Source organism: Muscardinus avellanarius (genome assembly GCF_963383645.1).
Source record: "Muscardinus avellanarius genome assembly, chromosome: 5".
NCBI classification, from domain to species: Eukaryota; Metazoa; Chordata; class Mammalia; order Rodentia; family Gliridae; genus Muscardinus; species Muscardinus avellanarius.
Genome location: NC_137790.1, coordinates 128,553,167 through 128,574,733, shown reverse-complemented (window position 1 = coordinate 128,574,733; position 21,567 = coordinate 128,553,167). Strand labels below are relative to the sequence as shown.

Below are 21,567 nucleotides of genomic sequence, written 5' to 3'. Positions count from 1 at the left end.
CATATCTGAATATACCACTTAATATAAGAAATACTGGCACAGTGATAAATGACCTACATTAAAAATGACTCAAGGAACCAGAAGGGTCCCCAACTGTCTTCTATTAGCCTTTAAAGATGAGATTCATTCTATGCTATACTACTTCAGACCAAGAAAACTGGAGAAGCCTTTAATTCATGTTATGAATATAACACTGCCTTAGTACTATCTAAGCCCAATAAACACAGCCCCCTCCACCCCCAAAAGAATAGACTACTTTCAAGTATTATCATATGTACAAACTTTAGGGTAAGCTGGGCGTGGTGGTGCACGCTTGTAATCCCAGCATTTGGGAGGCTGAGATGAGGATCGTGGTTTGTGGCCAGATTCAGCTACTTAGTGAGACCCTTTGCAACTCAGTGAGACCCTGTTTCAAAATAAAGAATAAAAAAATAGCTCTGGTGGTATAGTTCGGAGGTAGAATGACCCTGGGTTCCATCCCCAGTAGCGCAATAAATAAATAAATAAATAAATAAATAAATAAACAAACAAACAAACAAAGTAACTAACTAACTACAAAATAGGGCTAGGGGTAGAGTTCAGAGGTACAATGCCCCTGGGTTCCATCCCCCGTACCACAAAAAGAAAGAAGAAAAAAGAAACTTTAGGGAAAAATATTTTGAGTTATCGGGCATTGGTCCAGATTAGGTCCAGGGAACAAGTTCTCAGCTGCTTTCTCAGCTGTCTTCATAGCTCGGGAGCAAGCCCAAAACTCAAGGACAACTTTACAGAATCATTCTCTTGAGCTTTTGTCTCTTTGCGATGGCTTCTACATTTTGTAGCCCGTTTCCTGGCACCCTGGCTAAGAAGCTGGGTCTTTAGTTTCTCCACACTTCTGTATTTCCCATGGCCCTCCCATGATATTGCACCTGCTTCCAAGGCTAATTAGCAAGTGGATTAAGACAGAACAAATTGCTATGGGGTTTCTCCCTCAGAGGCTTAGTACCACAGTGCCTATGGTTTGAATTTTAAGTCTCTGCTTCATTGTTGCTTCCTCATGATTGCCTGGGATTGGGGAGAGAAAATGAAGAGAACGGCAAGTCCAGGGAATTACCCATTCTTCTAACTTACACATTTCTCCTTTCCTCTTCTTTGTATCAAAAAGAGAGAATTTTCCCCATGGTCTTTTCTCTCTTCCTTGTTGCATAATTTGATTCTTTGAATGGCCTTTGAGTCCAGGCCGGGAGACTATAAACAGGGAGTCCTGAAACTCACGGCTTGTTCAGCAGCGCTCTGGATCCTGGCTTAATCTTCCAATGTGTGTGCTACCATTTGCTTCTCAGAGTCCTAAAGTAACTGCTCCATGCCTTTGGTCTGGGCTACTAGTTGCGTTCGGTGGAAGAAACAGGGGGTAAGAATGAATGTTCCATCTCAACTGGAACCGCTCTACAACCCTCTGCATAATAAGGTCCATTTGCTGCATTGAAAAATCATTCCCTCCTCCCGATTTATTTCTTGAAGATATATCTATTTTTTTTTTTTTTTGGTAAATACTAGGGATTGAACTCAGGGGCATTCTATTCCAACCCTATATTTTATCCTTTATTTTGAAATAGGGTCTCTATATTTTATCCTTTATTTTGAAATAGGGTCTCACTAAGTTGCAGAGGGCCTCACTGACTGACCGAGGCTGGCTGCAAACCTGCAATCCTCCTGTCTCAGCCTCTCAAGAACTGGGATTACAAGTGTGTGCCACCACGCCTGGCTAAAGATACACTGATTACTTAACCTATTTTTTTTGTTTGTTTCCTTTTTGATACTAGAGGTTGAACCCAGGTGCATTCTACCTTCAAACTACACCCCCAGCCTGGCTTTATTTATTTTTTTATGTTGAAACAGGATCTTGCTAAGTTATCTGAGGCTGGCCCCAAACCTGCAATCTTAATGCCTCAACCTTCCATGTACTACCATTACAGGCACGCACCACCATGCCCAACTTCTATTACTTGAAGTAAGGCAACTATATTAGATTGTACTTTTTGTTAATAAGAAAATAAATTCTCTTCAATAGAGCAGAAAGACCATTGCTCAGTAAACTTAATAAACGGGAGAAGCTTATTGATGGTCATGTTCTCAAGGACATGTTCAGAGAAGATAAAATAAGCTTGTGGCTGGTGCCGGGGAGTGGGCAGCTGTAAAGATAAAGATTACTATCTCTGGAGCTGTGGAGATTGTGAACACAGAAAGAAGGCATAGTAAAGGAGCCACATGACATTGGAAGCAAATTTAGGAGTAACTAATTCATAAAATTCATTATAAACCTAAGATATTGGCTGGCGTGGTGGCACACGCTTGTAATCCCCACGCTCGGGAGGCGGAGACAGGAGGATCACGCAGGTTCGAAGCCAGCAGCGCAGGCTTAAGAGACCCTGTTTCCAAATAAAAAAGTATAAAAATAGGTCTGGGAGTATAGCCTGGAGGTAGAAGGGTTTCCAGGAACCCCAGTACCACTAAATAAATAAATAAATAAATAAATCTAAGGTATTTTAGGTCAACAATGGTTAGTACAGTTATCCAGTATTTCTAATGTAATAGGTCAAACCAGATTGTTTTGAGCAGTAAATATTTCAATTTAGAAAACATGATAGAAGAACCAAAGAAAATAGAACATAAATTTTAAAAGAGAGTTGCAGGTAGGGAATATAAAGTCTAAACAAGTAAATTTATTCTCCATGTCTCAAGAGAGAACATATTTTTCAGTTATGTCAGTTGATACAAATATATAAATTGGTACATCAATATTAAATATAAAAATCAATACAAATTGATGAAATGGTACAAACTAAATACCTGAAATGTTCCCAAGCAAAAATTATGATGTGAAGAAGGAAACAGAAGCAGATGCTCGAAAGAATCTTTAAGCTACTGGGTAAATGCAAGGCTCTCTTTGAGAATTTCTCTTCAAGAAGTATATCATTTTGAATGCAGAAGTAGGAGTTGTCTATAAAACTGATGAATCTAGTTACTATACAAAATGAACTAAACTCCCCGGAGACTAATTTTTTTTTTTTCTGTTTTGCATGTAAGCTGTGCTTTCACAAATACAATTAATTAACACTTTATGTGTGTGTATATGTGCCATAAGCAATAAAAGAGTGTTTGGATAAGAAAAGGGAAATAGGTATATATATATATATATATATATATATATTTTTTTTTTTTTTTTGGTGGTACTGGGGGTGGAACCCAGAGGCTTTCTACCTCCAGGCTATACTCCCAGACCTATTTTTATACTTTATTTGGAAACAGGGTCTCACTAAGTTTCTGAGAGCCTCACTAAGTAGCTGAGGCTGGCTTCGAACCTGCGCGATCCTCCTGTCTCAGCCTCCCAAGTGAGGGGATTACAAGTGTGCGCCACCATGCCCGGCTGGACATAGGTATCTTATGAGTACTATAGCAATGTTTGTTGGGCATTTACTGTTTGCTTTAAATTCTTTATACATGTAATACATAATCCTTATAACATTCTAAAAGGTAGTTGTTGTTGTTGTTATTATTATTATTATTATTATTCCAATTTTACAAATAATAAGATCGAGGCATCAGGAGCCTGAACATATGGCTCACAGTAGCCCCTCATCTAATAAGAGATGGAGCAGGGTTAGGATACGTAAATTCTGGCTCCAGCCTGGGTATGTTTATTTGCCACATTAATATACCAACGGGGAAAATGATTGAACATGCATATCAAGAACTAGAAAGAAAAGCAAACAGAAGACAGATATTAAGGAAACTTAATTATATGTGTCCTTTCATTATATTGCATTGATATTTCCTTGCCTCGGTCATAAAGGAAGTCTGTATGTAAGCTATTACATTTAGCTCTGCTGTAATTTAAGATTTAAGACTATTACTAAGGGCAGTTCTCTAGCTTTGTATAAATTTCTATGATGTCTGGTATTTTAAAACTTTGTAGCTCGTGGGCATAACTGATAAGAAATGTATTCTGGGAGGGTTTGGGATCATATGCCAAAAATAGAATTGAAACATTCAACCAAAATATGGATACCGGAAGCAGCACATTATCTTAAAGTGATTCATTTTGCAGTGGACATCAGGAACAATTATTATTATTTTTTTGGATTGATTTGGGGGAGAGGCCAACGGCAGGATGTCCTGAAATCCTGAATGGGGTGGAGATGGCGCAAAGGTGACAAGTCCTGGTATTTCTAAATTCACACAAGTGAGGAAGACAAATGTCCCCACTTGGCTGCTTTGAACCAGGGCTGGCTTTGTTTACCTTTAATTGTTCCAGGTCAAAGAGAAAGACTGCAACTGAGGAATGTCTGTGCTGCACGAGCAAGTCTGTCCAATCACTCATGATGGATGAAGGTTTCCTGTGTTTGTTTTCAACCTGCCTAGCTTGCTTATAGAAGTATGCCTCTGTTTTCCCCCAGGGACTTCGTTAATCAAGGTAGATTGCAGGCACCCAGAATGTGCTTAGTTACTGAGGGGCAGAATAAACGAGCTCTGTAGGGGCATAGGCCCTGAGATTTGAGCTCTCTGGGTTGCTGTCTCATCCTGCAGCCTCACAGTGGTGCCCCTGCCAGACGTCCCTGCTCTACGAGGTGGCTATTATTATCATCTTTGTTTTTGTTATAGCTCATGGGCCAAGACAAAGGGAGTTTCTGCATCGGTCATTTTATTAGCTGACCTCCATCCAACACGGAATAGTTCTTCAGTCAAAGCTGGCTATTATCAGTAGAGACCACAGTCTGAAGGCTGCAGAGAGTATTTTGTGGAGGGCACTTTCTAAGTGTTTTGGTACTAGAGATTGAAATCAGTGGCATTCATTCTGAGCTACATCTCTGGGCTTCATTGTGATTGAGGGTCTTCTTAAGTTGCTAAGGCTGGCCTTAAACCAGAGATCCTCCAGGCTCAGCCTCCCAAGTACTGAGATTACAAAGATACACCCCCTACACATCCCTCCCCAGCTGTGGGCACTTCCAAATGCTTTCTGAGAGGCAAATTCTAAGCTACATTCATACGCAAGGCTTCCCATGGCGTATGTGTAAATATATTGTAGAGATGTTCCAACCCAAGCTGTGGTATGGGCGCCACTTTCATGGACTATTTGCTGGGAATTTGTCAGCTCTATGTGGTGCTGAATCCTCAACCAAGGACAGTGTAACCATCACAGTGTTAATTATTGGGCGGCACTACCAGAGAGCCTGACATTCTTGGTCTTTGAGGTTTTTTTTTTTTTATTGGTGATTGTATTCATACATCATAATAGGATGCAAGATGGTGGAGACATACATGCACACATCACTCAATTAGCTCTTACCCAGTTCCCTTCCCCTACCTCCTTCTCATGTTTGGCTTAGTGGTTGATATTGATATGTTTGTTAAACATATTAATTTTGTTTGGATTAGAGATTTTTCCTCTTCCCCTCATCCCTTTAGTTAGGCTGCCTTATTTGTTTATATATAGTATCTCCTTTTTAATCTACAGTTCTGCCTATGACCCATTATCTTCCTAACTTTCACATATTAGGGAGGATATCTGATTTCACTTAGCATAATGTCCTCCAGTTCCATCCATTTTTTTGTTAATGAAGTAATTGTGTTTTTCTTTATGGCTGAGTTAATTCTACTGTGTACATATCCCTTAGTTTTGTAATCCATTCATCTCTTGATGGACATCTTGGCTGGTTCCATAGTTTGGCAATGGTGAGTTGTGCAGCTATGAACATAGATACGCATGCATTAGTTTGGTAGTTTGGTTTTCTTTCTTTTGGGTGGGTGCCCAGAAGTGGTATTGCTGGATCATATGGTAAGCTCATTTCCATTCTTTTGAGATCCTCCATACTGTTTTCCAAAGTGGTTGCACTAATTTGCAATCCTGCCAACAATGTAGTAGAGTTCCTACTTTTACACATCCTCACCAGCTTTGTTGTTTGTATTTTGAATATTTTCCATTCTAGTTGGAGTTAGGTGGAATTTCAGGGTAGTTTTGATTTGCATCTCTTTGATTGCTAATGATGTTGAGCAGTTTTTCATGCATTTTTGGCCATTTGAATTTCTTCCTTTGTGAAGTGTCTGTTTAGTTTACTGGCCCATTTTTGATTGGGTATATTAGAAATCCAGAAAAGAACTTCCCATAAAAAAGTAAAATACTTAGGAATAAACTTAACTAAGGAGGTAAAAGACCTCTACAAAGAAAAACCTAAAACACTGAGAAAAGAAATCAAAGAAGACCTTAGAAAGTGGAAATATCTTCCATGTTCATGGATAGACAGGATAAATATAATCAAAATGACCATACTTCCAAAAGTGATCTACAGATTCAACAATACCTGTTAAATTACCAAGATCATTCCTCACAGACATAGAAAATCAGTCCTTAAATTGTTTGGCACAACAAAAACCCAGAATAGCTAAAGTAGTTCTCAGCAACAAAAACCATGCAGGAGGAATACATAATACCTGACTAGATACCACAAAGTCATAGTAATAAAAACAGCATGGTACTGGAACAAAAACAGATACATTGAACAATGGAGCAGAATAGAGAACTCAGAAACAAAGCCACACACAGCCAATTAATTTTTGATAAAGGGGCCAAAAACATACACTGGAAAAAAGATAGCCTGTTCAACAAATGGTGTTGGCAAAACTGGTTAACCATATGCAGAGAAATGGAAATAAATTACACTTTCTCACCCTGCACAAGAGTCAATTCAAGATGGATCAAAGACTTTGAAATTAGACCAGAGAATTTGAGGCTCCTTGAAGAGGGTATAGGTCCAACACTGCAACACATAGGCACAGATAAAAACTTTCTCAACAAGATGCCAAAGGCACAAGAAGCTAAAAGGCAAACAAATATGTGGGATTTCATTAAACTGAAGAGCTTCTGTACAGCAAAGAAAACAATCACGAACCTCAACTGAGAGCCAACAGAATGGGAGAAGATTTTTGCTAACTACTCCTCTGAGAGAGGACTAGTATCTAGAATATACAGAGAACTCAAGAAACTCAGCACTAAGAAAACAAATAACCCAATCAAAAAATGGGCAAATAAACTAAATAGACACTTGGAGGTTTATTCATAAGCACAGGTGATCATTTGGTTGAGAATTCTGTTTACTGGCTTCTGTAGGGCAAAGCCTGTCACCTTTGATCTCTTCTGTTTCCTGCCTAACAGCAGAACTGCTTCTGGAAGACTGTGGGCTGGGTTTTCCTTACTGTCAGTATTAATGTATTCCACAGATGGGAGGAGCTCTGGATTCTAATCAAGTAACCACACTGCTTACTTGTATACACACACACACACACACACACACACACACACACACACCCTCCCTCTTCCAAATAGTGCTGCCAAAGTATTTTCTTTTTCTCTAGAATCTGGAGAAACAAACATCTGATTTGTTTCAAATGCTGCATTAAACATACTTTATTATTATTATTTTTCAAAGAAAATTAAGCTGCTATAGGACAAGAAATTTAGATGGTGCTTAGGACCAGGCTTAATCCACAACCAATGTGTCTCACATATAAAGATCATTATGAGTTTCTCCAAGCATAGGATCATTGCTGTTTGGAACTCATTTCCATCAAAATGCAATTCATATTAATACCGCCAATTTTTACCTTATATAAAACATTTTATTTGCATCCTACTGTGGTAGTTGGTAGCTGAATGGAAATTTTTATAGGGATTAAAAAAACAACAACAACTCAAATGCTTGCCTAATAATTTAAGATAAAAAAAAACTGCGGAACTAAGGAGGGAAGGCTATACAATGAGTATACATCACAAATCACACTCCAAGTGACCATGTTTGGGTCCATTCAATAGCACATTCACATTTCCTCCATTTGAGCTTCACCCCCTGCGTCATTTTATTAAGTCTGCAATTTACTTACATTGTGGTATCTTATGGAAAGTGTCTGACATGAAAGTTGGCTAATGAGACACGGCTCTGTAAACAAACGAAGCCTGGCTAAATATAGTCTACAGGATGGGCAGCTATGAAGTAGAAATCTATGATATCACTGAGAATTTCTTTGATGGCGTGACATATGAGGATGGGCTACAACAGAGTTGAGCCAAACTCACATCATGTGTATGTGTGTGTGTGTGTGTGCACATACTAACGTATCATCCTGTTCTCGAATGTGTATTCTATTGTGCCCTATTTCTTTCCTATTGACCAATGCACAGTGACTCTTCTTCCTTCATTAGCCCCTGCCTCCCTCTAGCTTAGGTGCTAAGGTTAAGGTGAGCAGGGCCCTGGGTAGCCCTAGCCAAATCTGGCAGTGTTTAATATCATCTCCATCTCTACTCAGGATAGGAAGTCTAACCCAGGATAGGAAGTCTAAACCACCTGTTCTCAAAGTATTGTCCTGGGAGCAGCAGCACCAGTATTTTCTGGAATGTGGCAGAAATGCAAATTCTCAGACCTTGACCTAGACCTATTGGATCAGGAGCTTGGGCCGGGGCCCGACATCTGTGTTTTAACCAGTCTCCAGGTCTTTCTGACGTTCACTCAAGTTTGAGAGCTATTGGTCTGGTTCTTGCTGCTGTCTCCTGTCTATCTGAGTTGACTTCCTGGGTGTCCCCATATCTATGAAATGTAGTTGTCTCCCTTTGATTTCCTTCTGAATGAATCTCTGGTTTCTCTGACTTAAAGTACCCCTTAAGGTTCTTCTCTGATTTCAGATTTATGCTCTGGTTCTCAGTTGGCTTATCATCTGGCCTACTAGAATGGAGCCTTCAGCTCCTTTCCATAAATATATCCTGATCCTGCCTAAACCCGAGTCCCCTCCTGGATGGTGGCCAAATCTTGCATTGAACCATTCGGTCATTTAAAGCCAACTCCCACTGGGGCATCTCCATCACTTGGCAAACCTCTTGCTGTGCCCCCTGGCAGGACAAAATATCACTGGCCTAGGTTGGCCTCCAGGAACCCCACCCTGGGATCACTGTCCTTCCTTATTAGGCTCTGTCTTATTATGTGGATCACTATTATAAACGATCAAAAACCCCATTATATCCCTTCTTCTTGCTGAACCATACAACAAGAGACTCAGTGAAGTATAGCACTTAGTGGAAGTCGATTGGTACTTTTGGAGAGCACTCTTTAAGAGCCACGTAAACTCTTTAGGATAAAACGTGTTACTGAATTGAGGACAACTTCTTCAGGGTGCTTTAAGAAAATCTTGACACATCTACTTTATGTTCTAAATATTCCAATTTATCTGATGGAGTATTCAGTACTTGTATCTTCTGGGGACTGGCATTCTCTGACCTTTGCCTTCCAAACCCTCGTGTTCCCAGGCATGGATCCAACCTACTGAATTTTATTTTCCAGAAATCTGAACGCACTGCTATCTTCCTAACAATTTGCAGGGGATCCAGTGTTACAGAGTTTAATGTAATATGTGTACTCATCCATAGGCGCCTGCAGGTAACCACCACTGTGAAAGAAATTGCAGGCCACATTTAGACGGCTAGAAAATAATTCAACGAGCCTTTCAAAACACTCTTTATTCACCTTTAGTCAAAGCCCTTTTATGTGTTTAGCAATATTCACAGCACTTCAAAAGGTCCCCTTTTCCCTCTGAATTTAGTTTAATGCATACCTCTTTGGCCTGGTTTAAACATGGGCTTTCTTTTACTCAACTTGTGAGGCCTGCTTATGCTTTCTCTTTATCAAATGCAAACAGATTCATCAGTGGACGCTGAACAAGAGCGCTTATCTTTGTGATTATACTCAATTGTTCATGGATTATTTAAGCCAGGCACTATCCTGGGTTCCAGGATGACAGTCCGTAGGTAAGAATCTTGGAAGTCCTTTTCCAGTTAGCTGGATCGTTTCCAGTTAGAAGTGGTAGAAATAAATTTAGCTCAGAAAATGAGTAGAAAGTGGGGAAGGGACTGTGTGATTATCAAGATGTATGGATTCGAGAAATAAAGTGTGATTTGCCTAAACTACTATTACCATCTGGGATACAAGAGTGAGGACCCAGGTCACAGAAACATTTACAGAAAGACAAAAACATTTAAAGTAGACTTGCCCATTTCCCCAATTATCTATTTTTCCCTGTCTGCTACCTCTATACTTCAGGTTTATAGTGACCAGCTTCCGGCCACTGCTTTTTTATTTATTTTTTTATTGGTGCATTGTAGTCATACATCTTAGTGAAATACAAGATGGTAGAGGCATACATGCACACATCACCCAGTTAGCACTTACCCAATCCCCATCCCATTCGCTCCCCCTCCGTCCTTCTCATGTTTGGCTTAGTGACTGACTTTGATATGTTTGTTAATGTACATCATGGACATTAGAGAATTTCCCTCTTTCCCCTCCCATCCCCTCAGTTAGGTCGCCTTATTTGCTCATCTATAATATCTCCTGAAGCCTTGGTCTCTTATGATATGAGAAAGTATCCAGGATTTGTCTATAGCATCCCTTTGGCTCAATATACAATTCCGTCGCTGAACATATTTAAATATTTCCCACAACCCTAGTTATTCTATCTTAAGTGCCACGAGGAATTAAAAACCGAACAAATTCACTTTCTCTTGTGGATTGCTGCTTTGTGCTGTAACAATTCTGCTAGACTGTGAAAATCTTGAAGACAAGACCTGTGTCTTATTCTTTTTTATGAAAGTCCTTAGCATATCACATTTTACTCCAATATTATTACTGCATAGAATAATTAATAGATGACTAAACCCATTCCTAGAGATGGGTGGTAATACAAGAGCATTCCAAGATTTCTAAGACTCTTGGAGAAGTGACTCTGGAAAAGTTGCATTCCACCTTGTGCACGAAGGTGAACCTGCCTCCAGGGAGAGCTGGGGCACAGATGGGCCACTGTGCTCTTGATCAACTCAGCAGTGAGTACTAGAAATTTAACAGCATAGCCATGCTTCACAGGGGTCTCCTGTGCTAAATGGCGCCACTCACCTGATCTGAAGCCAGGTCAGCATGGGCGTCGTCCCTCCTCCAAACACCCAGACAGTGAAGAATACGAGGAGCAGTGTGGTGGTAAACATCATCTGCTTGGGCTGAGACTCTGTGTTCCTAATAGCCAAGGCAAAGGCGATGGCGCCTCGCAGACCTGTCAGGGGAGCCCAGAGGAGAAGGTAGGCATCACATCTCATGCACCTTACTTTCTTTGTCATTCATATATCTCGATAGTTTGCTAACACAATTCCTTTATTTTATTTTTTTATTGGTGCATGGTAGCTATACATCTCAAGGGGGTACCAGATGGTAGAGGCATATGTGCACACAGTACTCATTTAGCCCTTTCTCACTTCCTACCCCATTCCCTCCTTCCTCCCCCTCCCTCCTTCTCATGTTTGGCTCAGTGATTGAAAAAATTACTTTTCTTTTTTTTTTGTTTGTTTGTTTGTTTTGTTGTTGTTGTACTGGGGGTGGAACCCAAAGGCTTTCTACCTCCGGGCTATACTCCCAGACCTATTTTATACTTTATTTGGAAACAGGGTCTCACTAAGTTGCTGAGAGCCTTGCTAAGTAGCTGAGGCTGGCTTCGAACCTGTGCTATCCTCCTGTCTCAGCCTCCTAAGCACGGGGATTACAAGGGTGCGCCACCACGCCCGGCTACAAAATTACTTTTCTAATCAAACATTTTGTCTTAAGATCATTCTAGATTCACATAGAGTTGTGAGAAATAATACAGAGAGACTGAGTACCTTTTTCTGGTTTCCTTCCATGATATCATTCTACAAAATGATAGCACGATATCGCAACCAGAATGCTGACATTAATGCAGTCAAGGTCAAACAGTCTGTCATCTCAGGGGTCCCTCCCGCTGCCCTTTCATAACCACAACCCACTTTCCTCCTTCCTGACATATGGTAACAAGCAATCTATTCTCCATCTCATGGTTTTTGTCATTTCAAGGTTGATATATAAATGGAACATGCAGAACGTAGCCTTTGGAAATAGCCCCTTGTCACTCAGCATAATTCTCTGAAGATCCTGGTTGTTGAGTGCATCAGTAATCTGCTCCTTTTTATTGTTGAGTACTATTCCATAGTATGAATGTTCTACAGTTTGTTTAACTAGCTACCTGCTGAAGGACACCTGGACTGTTTTCAGTTTCTGGCTACTTAAAGCTGGAAATATTTACATACAGGTTATTGTGTGACAATAAATTTTCATCTCTCTGAGACACAAATGCCTAGGAATATAACCACTGGGTAGTATGGTATTTGCATGTGTGGTTTTATTTTTTTATTTTTAATTTTTTATTGGTACATTATAGTCTCAAATCATAATGTAAATCATAGTGATAGCATGTGTGGTTTTCAAAGAAATTATTAGCTGAACCATTTTATATTCCCATCAGTGATATTAAAATCACCCAATTTTTCTGCATCCGTGCCAGACTTGCTGTTTTCACTAATTTTTAGTTTAGCCATCCTAATAGGTGGTTAATGATAGTTTATTATGGTTTTAATTTGTATCTTCCTAATGGCTAAAGATGTTGAATATTTTTAATGAGCTAATTTTTAATGTATATACCTTCTTGTATGAAACGGCTTGTCATGTCTTTCTTTCATTTTTTTTAAACTCAGATTGTTGGATTTTTTGATTATTGGCGTTTGAAAGTTCTTTATACATTATAGGCAATAGCTCTTTGTTGAATATATGTTTTGCAAATATTTCCTTCCACTCTGTCGCTCATCTTTTCCTCCTCTTAAGAAAGTTTTACAGAGCAAAAGTTATTTTTTTTAACTTTGATGTTTAATTTTTGTATTTTTTTCTCTTAGGAATTGAACTTCCCGGAGTGAAGTCTAAGAACTCTTTGCCTAGCCTAGATCTCAATGATTTCTCCTATTTTTCAACAAGTTCTCTAGTTTTACATTTTACATGTAAGTCCACCATTATTTTAAATTAATTTGAGAGGTTTAGGTTGAGGCTTAACTTTTTTTTTTTTTAATCCCACCAGAGAATGTCTGTTTTACTGAACTGTTTTTGGATTTTTGTCAAAAATCAGTTGGGTATTTGTGTGGCCGCATTTCTGAGTTCTCTGTTTTGTGCCATTGATCTATGGTTCTATTCTTCTTCTAAACGCACACTGTCTTAACCATTATAGCTATGTAGTAAGCCTTGATATTGGTTAGGGTAATTCTTCCTACCTTCCTTTTCTGCTTTCAAAATTGTTTAAACTATTTCAGTTCTTTTATTTTCATATGACTTTGAAATAATACTGCATTTATATACAAAACACATCTTCCTGGGAACAATTTCTTTAAAAAATTTATATGTGTCAGACAATAAGGAAAACTACGTTTACAAAAGATAATAATTATTGACATTTAAAAATGACTCCAGACTACTGATTAAAGAGTTTTACAAACTCTATTATCTAAGTTAATCTATTAAAATCCATTTTCCTTATTTTATTTTTCTAGATAACAATAGGGTAATTGAGGTTTTATAAATCCACATTAAATACATTTATAATAGGCATTAAGCATTAAATGCTATCAAAGTGTGATGATATTAATAAAAGTAGAAATGTAGCCGGGCGTGGTGGCGCACACTTGTATTCCCCTCGCTTGGGAGGCAGAGACAGGAGGATCACGCAGGTTTGAGGCCAGCTGCGCTGGTTTAAGAGACCCTGTTTCCACATAAAAAAGTATAAAATAGGTCTAAGAGTGTAGCCCGGAGGTAGAAGGGCTTCCAGGAACCCCAGTACCACCAAAAAAAAAAAAAAAAAAAAAAAAAGAAAGTAGAAATGTAGACTTTAAAGAATAAATAAATACAAGCATGCTTTGAAGAGTAAATAAAAGCACAGGTAGGAAAGGGAAGGAGGTAAAGAAAAAGGAGTCTCTTGGGTAACTCAAGGCTTGTAAGACATTTATAGTCCTTATCGTATTGTGTAATAGGAGGAATAAAGCCTTATAGTGACAGCAAGTATAATTCAAAGAGGTTAGTTTATAGGAAGGCTTAAATCAGACATAAAATTTCAATGATCCACTTTTTATAACGTTCAACAGTAGCACTAAGTTCTCAAATTTCCAAATCTTTTTTCATTCATTAAAAGCAATTTTAAGCATTAGACACAGGGTTGAATGGAGAAAAGTATAACCGCCCCAGTTTTTATTTCTACATCCTCAGCTTAGAATATAATGCTCCTTTCTTATCTCCATGCGGAGACTCTACGAGAGACAAGTGGCATAACACAAGATCTAGAGGATTAGACTAGAGAGATTTAATACATTTTGCCTGAAACAAGAAAGCGTCAGGAAGACAGAGGAACACGCTCTCTGATTATAAAATACCTTCAAGGAACAAAATGTAATGGAGGAGGGAAATTATTCTAAATCTCCATGTCGACAAGGAAATGGCCTGAAGATAAGAAAGATAACATTTGAAGTAGATATTACTAAGAGCTTCTATACATCAGAAATTCTGAATACTTCAGATGAGTCTACTCAAGAGCAGCGACTCTGTTGTAGGATACAATAAATACGTAGGTAAAAGGGAAACAGACAAGAACAGAAAGGAAAAGTAAAATATAACATTAATATAACAACCTGGTGTTGGAGTGCCTCAGTTTTTATGCCTCAAACCAGTTCTCTTTCTAAGGTCTGTCTTTTGGGGAATCTGTAGACCCTGGAGTTGGCTGAAAGAAACTATAATTGCCCTGTGCATTGTTATGATACCTCAAGAAACATAATTAAGAACACTCTCTAGCTTATGTTTTTATTTGTGTGTGTGTGTGTGTGTGTGTGTGTGAGTGTGTGATACTGGTGATGAAACCCAGGGTCATCCTTCCCTGAACTATACCCCCGGCCCTATTTTTTATTCTTTATTTGGAAACAGGGTCTCACTGAGTTGCAAAGGACATCACTAAGTAGCTGAGGCTGTCTGTGAACTGTAATCCTCCTGTTTCAGCCTCCCAAATACTGGGATTACAAGCTTATTAATCAGATAATAAAGCCCTCAGTTAGTCTGAGGACCCTAAGGCTGACCACACTAACAGATCACGACAAATTGCTTCAACATTATGAGGCTGAGGTCAGTGAGCTCCTTAAAGCTCACCAGACTACTAGACCACCATAAACCCCCTTGTGACGACCGGACTGAGGCCATCCATCCTCACCTACTTCCTCTAGCCCATCTCACAAAGTCCCCTATAAGAAAAGAGCCCTGCACTCCCCAAAATATGACTCTCCTTAAAATGGACCACATTCTCTCCTGAATATGTATTTCCTACTTTCCTAAGTAAACCTTTTCTATGTCCCTGACTGGTGCCTGTTGAAATTATTTTCCATTGTGTTAGCCAAAGACCCCCACCAATCCCAAGTCCCTGAGCCGAGAAATGGACCCTCACCCCAAAAATTCCATAATCAGTGATCCTGCATTCAGACCCAACCGGGGACCAGAAGGTGGGGATAGTAATATACTTTAATAGCAGGGACTATTTTATAATACCTGGGACTATTTTAACAATGTCTCTCCAGGGACTATGAATGTACCATTGAGGAATGAGGAACAGTCTTTTGATAGATATCTTCCTCTGAGAAGAGAAGTTATAGGTCAATGTGAGGTTCCTAACAGTGTTGACTCATGGCACAGGTCTGGAGATAGAAGGTAATCTTTTCACTTTATTCCCCTCAAGTTCCTATTGTTAGAAATGTCCCCAAATTAGGTAAAATTGGAAACAAATGTAATTTCTAGAAATGTCCCCAAAGAAATTCTAAGAATTTCCAGAAATGTCTCCATAATAAGGCGATATTAGAAACATTAGTTTCTATATTTGTTTTTCTTGCTTTGAATATTTGTAGTTTTTTGTTTTTTTTTACTTTTGAGCTTCTGTGAGAAAGAATAGAAAATTGAACACAAATGCAAAGTTGCTATAGCACATTTCCTGTAAACTTTTTCATGCTGGATAGCATGGACAAGACGGTAAGCTATCATTAATCTTTTTAAATATGTTTAATAATATATTGTTATAATATTAAACTAGCATCACTATGCTCTTACATCTAAATTATCTATACATGACCAGTTCTTTGGTTTAAAAAAGTACTCAACATATATGTTAGTCTGACTTCTAAGATATATGTATGTATGTATATATATGTGTATATATATATGGAATATATATACATATATATATATGAAATATATACATATATATGAAAGTACAGTTAGAGCCTTAGTCACGTTGAAAAACATTGCTAATTACCTAATTAACCGTGAATTGATTCCTTCAAGATGTTGACAAGAGGGTGCCCTCTGAATATAACGACCACCTACAACACCTAAGCAGGCTCTTTTTAGAGCAGCGACCATCTGTCAGTAGCCCTGGTCAGAGGTAGCACATATGTTACTGGCCACACATGAGATGGCGTGTCCACAGTCACAAAGGAACTGGGTGAGCGTGGTAAGGCTACTGAGTGGACAGAGTGCAGCGAATTCAGAACTCCAGATAAGACCAACTGTCGCCAACGCCCTGCTCATCCTTTCCGCCTCTAAAAGTTACTTAACACACATTTGGAGCTTAGACAAATGTCAAATCAGTTTCCATTCACTGCCTCATTAAATACATATGTATTGATTACCTCCCACGTGGAGGCTCTACACACTGATCTATCTTCTTAACACCATGGATTTGGGCCATGGGAGACTTTAGAATTGAAACAAATTACTTAGGCTCCCAGCAAAACACACACACACACACACACACACAAAAAAAAAAAAAGAAAAGAAAAGAAAAGAAAAAAAGAAAAGAACGGAAGAAAGAAAGGTTCAAAAGGATTTAGGAATTTTTCTTAGCAAAAAGTGATTTCCAAAGAACACATACCATTTTGCTTAGGAAGTTAGAAAATCCAGAACTTATCAAAACTTGTGTTTTATTATTCTTTTCTGGGTACTTTGACCCTTTGGCTTCCCTTTCTTTTTTTCTCTTTGTTTTGGCCAACAAATGGAAAGAATTCTGTACTTTGGGGAGCTGATAGAGTGTACCATTTCATTCAAAATGAGTTTACTTTATAGAGACTTTGACATATTTCACAAGAACTTGGAAAATTAGCATCAACATGAGGAATAAAGGAATTACCTAGAATTAAATGTGGTTGCATTTAACATTGGCCTCTAAGGGATTCTTATGTTAATTATGTTGATGTTATACTCTTAAGAATCTAAGACCAGGAAGCCAGGAAAGCTTTAGAGCAGGCAGCTCTCTTGCAGAAAACTGCAGCTTCCTGTTGAACTTTAAAGAGCAAAAGTGAAGCTTTCAATCAATTGCAAATTTGCAAATGTGCTCTGAGTGAGCGAAGGCCAGACAAATAGTTAGAGTGAGTTACACTTAACCACCATAACATAAATACCTCTTAGGGCGTTCTTATTCAAGGTGCAAAGCAGTAGGGGCAGGACTATGAACATTTCTTGAGTGCTGACTGTGTGCCAAGCTTGATCCAAGACAGAACAGTGATGGGGCTGGCTGGGCACCTCTCTTCTCAGGCTCAGGGTCCTACACACATGACTCTCTTAAAAGGTAACTGTACCCCGTCTTGGTGGCGCATGTTTATAATCCCACTAGTTGGGAGGCTGAGACAGGAGGATTGTGGTTCTCAGACAGCCTCAGCTACTTAGTGAGGCCCTCTGACACTTAGTGAGACCCTGTTTCAAAATCAAGAGTAAAAAATCGAGCTGGGCGGGGAGGGGGGCAGTGTAGTTCGGAGGAGGTAGACTGTCTCTGGGTTCAATCTCTAGCACCACAAAACAAAACAAAACAAAAAAATAGTAACAGTGGTAAAGTATAGTAGAGGCGCCAGAGAGAAGCTTTGAAAAAGGACAGACTGATATAGGAAAAGATTGCCTTGCTTTGTGAAGGTCCAACTCTGGGCCACTGTCCATCGATGTGCTGAATTTAAAGCTTTGAAATCAGTGGGGATGGTAGGGGAAGTCTTTGCATACATAGTTTTCTATACTTAGATTGTCTTTTCTAATTTTTCCTCGAGTTTCAACTAATTCTACCTGCTCATCAGAGCTCTTCAGAGACACTGACTTCTCTATGAATCCTCCTTTGCACCTAGATCTCACTGCCCTGTATTCTTGGTACAATCCATATTTGTTTCTAGAGCCTTTACATACAGTGCATTGTCATTGGCTCCTTTTGTTTATCTGCAACACCTGGAGGGATCCCTGACACATAATATGTGCTCAATAAATATTTATTAGACAAACCAATGAATGGATGAATTTTCGGATTCTTTATGACTCTGGATTACCGTGGAAAAGTGACTGATACTGCCCAGTTGAATGTAATGGTTCAGTCATTGTCCGGGTAATTTCAGTGTCTGCCTTTTTATCATTTATTGAAACCTTTATAGTCCTATGTTGAAAGTCAGAGGTTCTGGGATTTGGTCTCAAGCCCACCTCCGGTGCACTGCATGATCACAGCAAGCATGACTACAGGTTCACCCTTACCTCATCTCTAAATGGAGGTTTTCAGGCTAGACTTGGGGTCTTTAACTAGAGGTACACATCAAAATCATGTAGCACTCAAAAATATCAGCAGTCTTTCAGGCCAGTGACCTGACCCTAGAGATTTGGATTTAGCCGAGTCCAAGCTACAGGGTAGCTCAGGCAGACTCCTCTTACTCCCCATGGTAAGTAAAACACTTACTACGCGACACTGTGACCCTCTGGTTTTGCTTTTGTTGTTCCCATCCTCTCCTCCTTCCACCCTCTGCCATTTAGGACAGTTTCCTTAAAACCTAGCTTTATGAGGTCGAGATGCTGCTCAGGAACCTTATGTAGCTTGCTGCAGCCCATAGCAATCTGCCGACCAGAACCTCACCCACTTCTCCGTTGACTTCTCCACTGAGGGCTCCATAAAAAGTGTTTTCTTCCCATACACAATTGCTATCGGTGCCTCTGTGCTGTGACCCTACTGAAAGCCCCTGTCTACACTTCAGAATCCTGCCTTTTCTTTTGGCCTCTCCAAATCTCACCCAATGGAACCACTTTTCTAGACTCCACTCACTCCCCTGAAGTTTTCCCTAATACTTTCGGGACTTTGTTCTTTCTTAGAAATCCTATACAACACAGTGCTCACTTGTACTTATACAACAAACTGCTCCCAGTTTTAGGTGAATCTGTATTTAATGTGGTCTGTTCTTTCCCTCCAACTTTTCGATCTCTTAAGAGGTTGGAATTACATCTTCCTTACACTATCCTTACATTTCCCATAGTATCCAGAACATGAAACTCGATAAATGCTCTTAAGTTGAACAACTGCAGTGGTTTCAGGCCCTCTAGATATGGGAGGATGATATCAATGCATTCATGTATTGATATATTCATTTATTCTATTCATTCATTTATTCACTCATTGTCCAGAATTTATTAACAAATAAAAGATAGTTCTTGACCTACGGGTGCTTCCAGGCTAGTTATGTAAGGTGCCATGAAGAACACCAAAGCAGGATAAGAGGATGAGAGTCTGCATATGTTAAGGTGCCAGGCAAGATGTCCATCAACAGATGGATGGATTACAAAACTATGAGATAGGTGCACTGTGGAATTTTACTCAGCCATAAAGAAGAACAAAATGATGTCATTTACAGGGAAATGGATAGAAATGGAGAACATTATGCTGAGTGAGATTAGTCAGCCACAAAAAGTAAGAAATTGAATGCTCCCCCTAATATGCGGAAGCTAGGGAGAAAAAGAGTCATAGGAAGAACTCCAGATGAAGGAGGAGAAACCATAGATGAGCAAATGAGGAGGCCTAACGGGGTGATGGGGGGGAGGGAAATTCTCTAATGTGCATGATGTACATTCACAAACATATCAAAGTCAATCACTAAGCCAAACATGAGACCGAGGGGGGGGGGGAACGGGGTGGGAACTGGGGAGGGGCTGAATGAGTGATGTGTGCATGTGTGTCTCCACCATCTAGTACTCCATTAAGATGTATGACTGCAACAATAAAATATTTTTAAAAAGCTTCTCTGATTAGTTAATATTTGAACAGAGACCCACGTAGCAGGAGAATGCAGGTGTGTATCTCTTCACCTTCAGAACAACAGGTGCCAGGCTCAGGGGACAGCATGACTGACATGTCTGATCAACAGCAAGGGGGCTGGTGGGCAGAATGGAAAGAAAGAGGGGAGGTTGGGAGGCAGCAGAAGGAGTTAATGTCAGAGAGGTAACAGAGCCAGATCATGCTGGGCTTTTGCACAACCAGCTGTTTGAGTTTTATTTTGAGATGGAAAACTTGAGGGAGGTCTTATGCAAGACAGTGATAATGATCTGTTCCATACTTAAAGAACTAACTCTGGCTCTCATATGGTAAGGAGACTGACTGCCAGGCTGGATAGAGGCCGCCAGGGAGGAGTCTGGTGCATTGGCCCAGACAAGAAGTGGATGCTGATCCAACCAGGGTGGCAGCACAGTACTGAATGTGTGTCAAAGGCCCAAAATCTGTGCCTCGGGGTCAGATGAGGGCTGAGCAGAAGACCTCAAGAACTTACGGTGTGAGCAATTTGAAGACTTGGGGGGAAGCCATGGGAAGAGTGTACTGGGGTCCTGGGGGGAGTGATCGCAGATTGTATTGCAGCCGTGTTTAGTCGAGATGCCTATCCATCTTTCAAACATAGAGAAGTTGAGTAGGTGGTTGGTTCTAAAAGTCTAGAGTCCAGGGGAGAAGTTACACTCTTTTTACTAGAGAGAATGGAGATATGGTGGATGGTCTGGAGCTTAGAGAGGACAGCAAAGTGAAGTTTATTTTAGTTCACTTTTTTTTTTTTTTTTTTTTTTGCTTCTGCATCTTGGCACCTGCTGCTCCCCCATCTGGAGGGCTTCTTTCAGGTGACTGCTTATCATCTCAAGTCAAAAAAGCTGCCCTATCTGAGCTGGGTATTCCCTACCTTCACCCAGGACTTTGAATATACCTTTTGTTGGGTTTAGCGCCATCTGAAAAGATCACTGGGGAACTGGGGATGGAACCCAGGGGCTTTCTACCTCCAAGCTACACTCCCAGACCTATTTTATATTTAATTGGAAACAGGGTCTCACTAAATTGCCGAGAGTCTCACTAAGTAGCTGAGTCTGGCTTCGAACCTGGCACGATCCTCCTGTCTCAGCCTCCCAAGCACTGGGATTACAAGTGTGAGTCACCACGCCCAGCTGAACATGTCTACTTCTATCTATCTCCGTCATCTAGAAAGTGAGGTGGGCGAGGGCAGACCCCTGGTTTGTCACGTTTTCGGTGGCACCTCCAGTGCTGGAACCGTGCCTTTCTCAAGTAAAGCGTGCCTTATGCTAACCTGTGGTGGGTGCAGGAATAAATGGATGAAGAAGAAAAGGTCATTGTTGCATTTGCAAGTACAAGTGGAACCCAAAAGGAAACTAGCAACAGATAGACCAGGCTGCAGAAATGTCCCTAAAAAATGGATGTATCCTTTAAACAATGTCCTTTAGATGAGTAATTTTGCTGCCTGTCTATTTGGAATCTAATCCATTGCAAATCTTTTTTTCTTTCTTTTTTCTTTTTCTTTTTTTGTTTCAA

General features: G+C 39.8%; 1 protein-coding gene across 1 annotated transcript in view; it reads right to left on the bottom strand.

Annotated features, from left to right (window-relative positions):
• Positions 1-21,567, bottom strand: part of SLC9A9 (solute carrier family 9 member A9) — a gene marked incomplete at both ends in the record, with an annotated part of 603,254 nt that overhangs the window by 203,108 nt on the left and 378,579 nt on the right. The window contains one exon of the mRNA XM_080695867.1: positions 10,968-11,121. Within this exon, the coding sequence (XP_080551993.1) occupies positions 10,968-11,121 (154 nt within the window). The remainder of the gene's footprint in view (positions 1-10,967; positions 11,122-21,567) is intronic.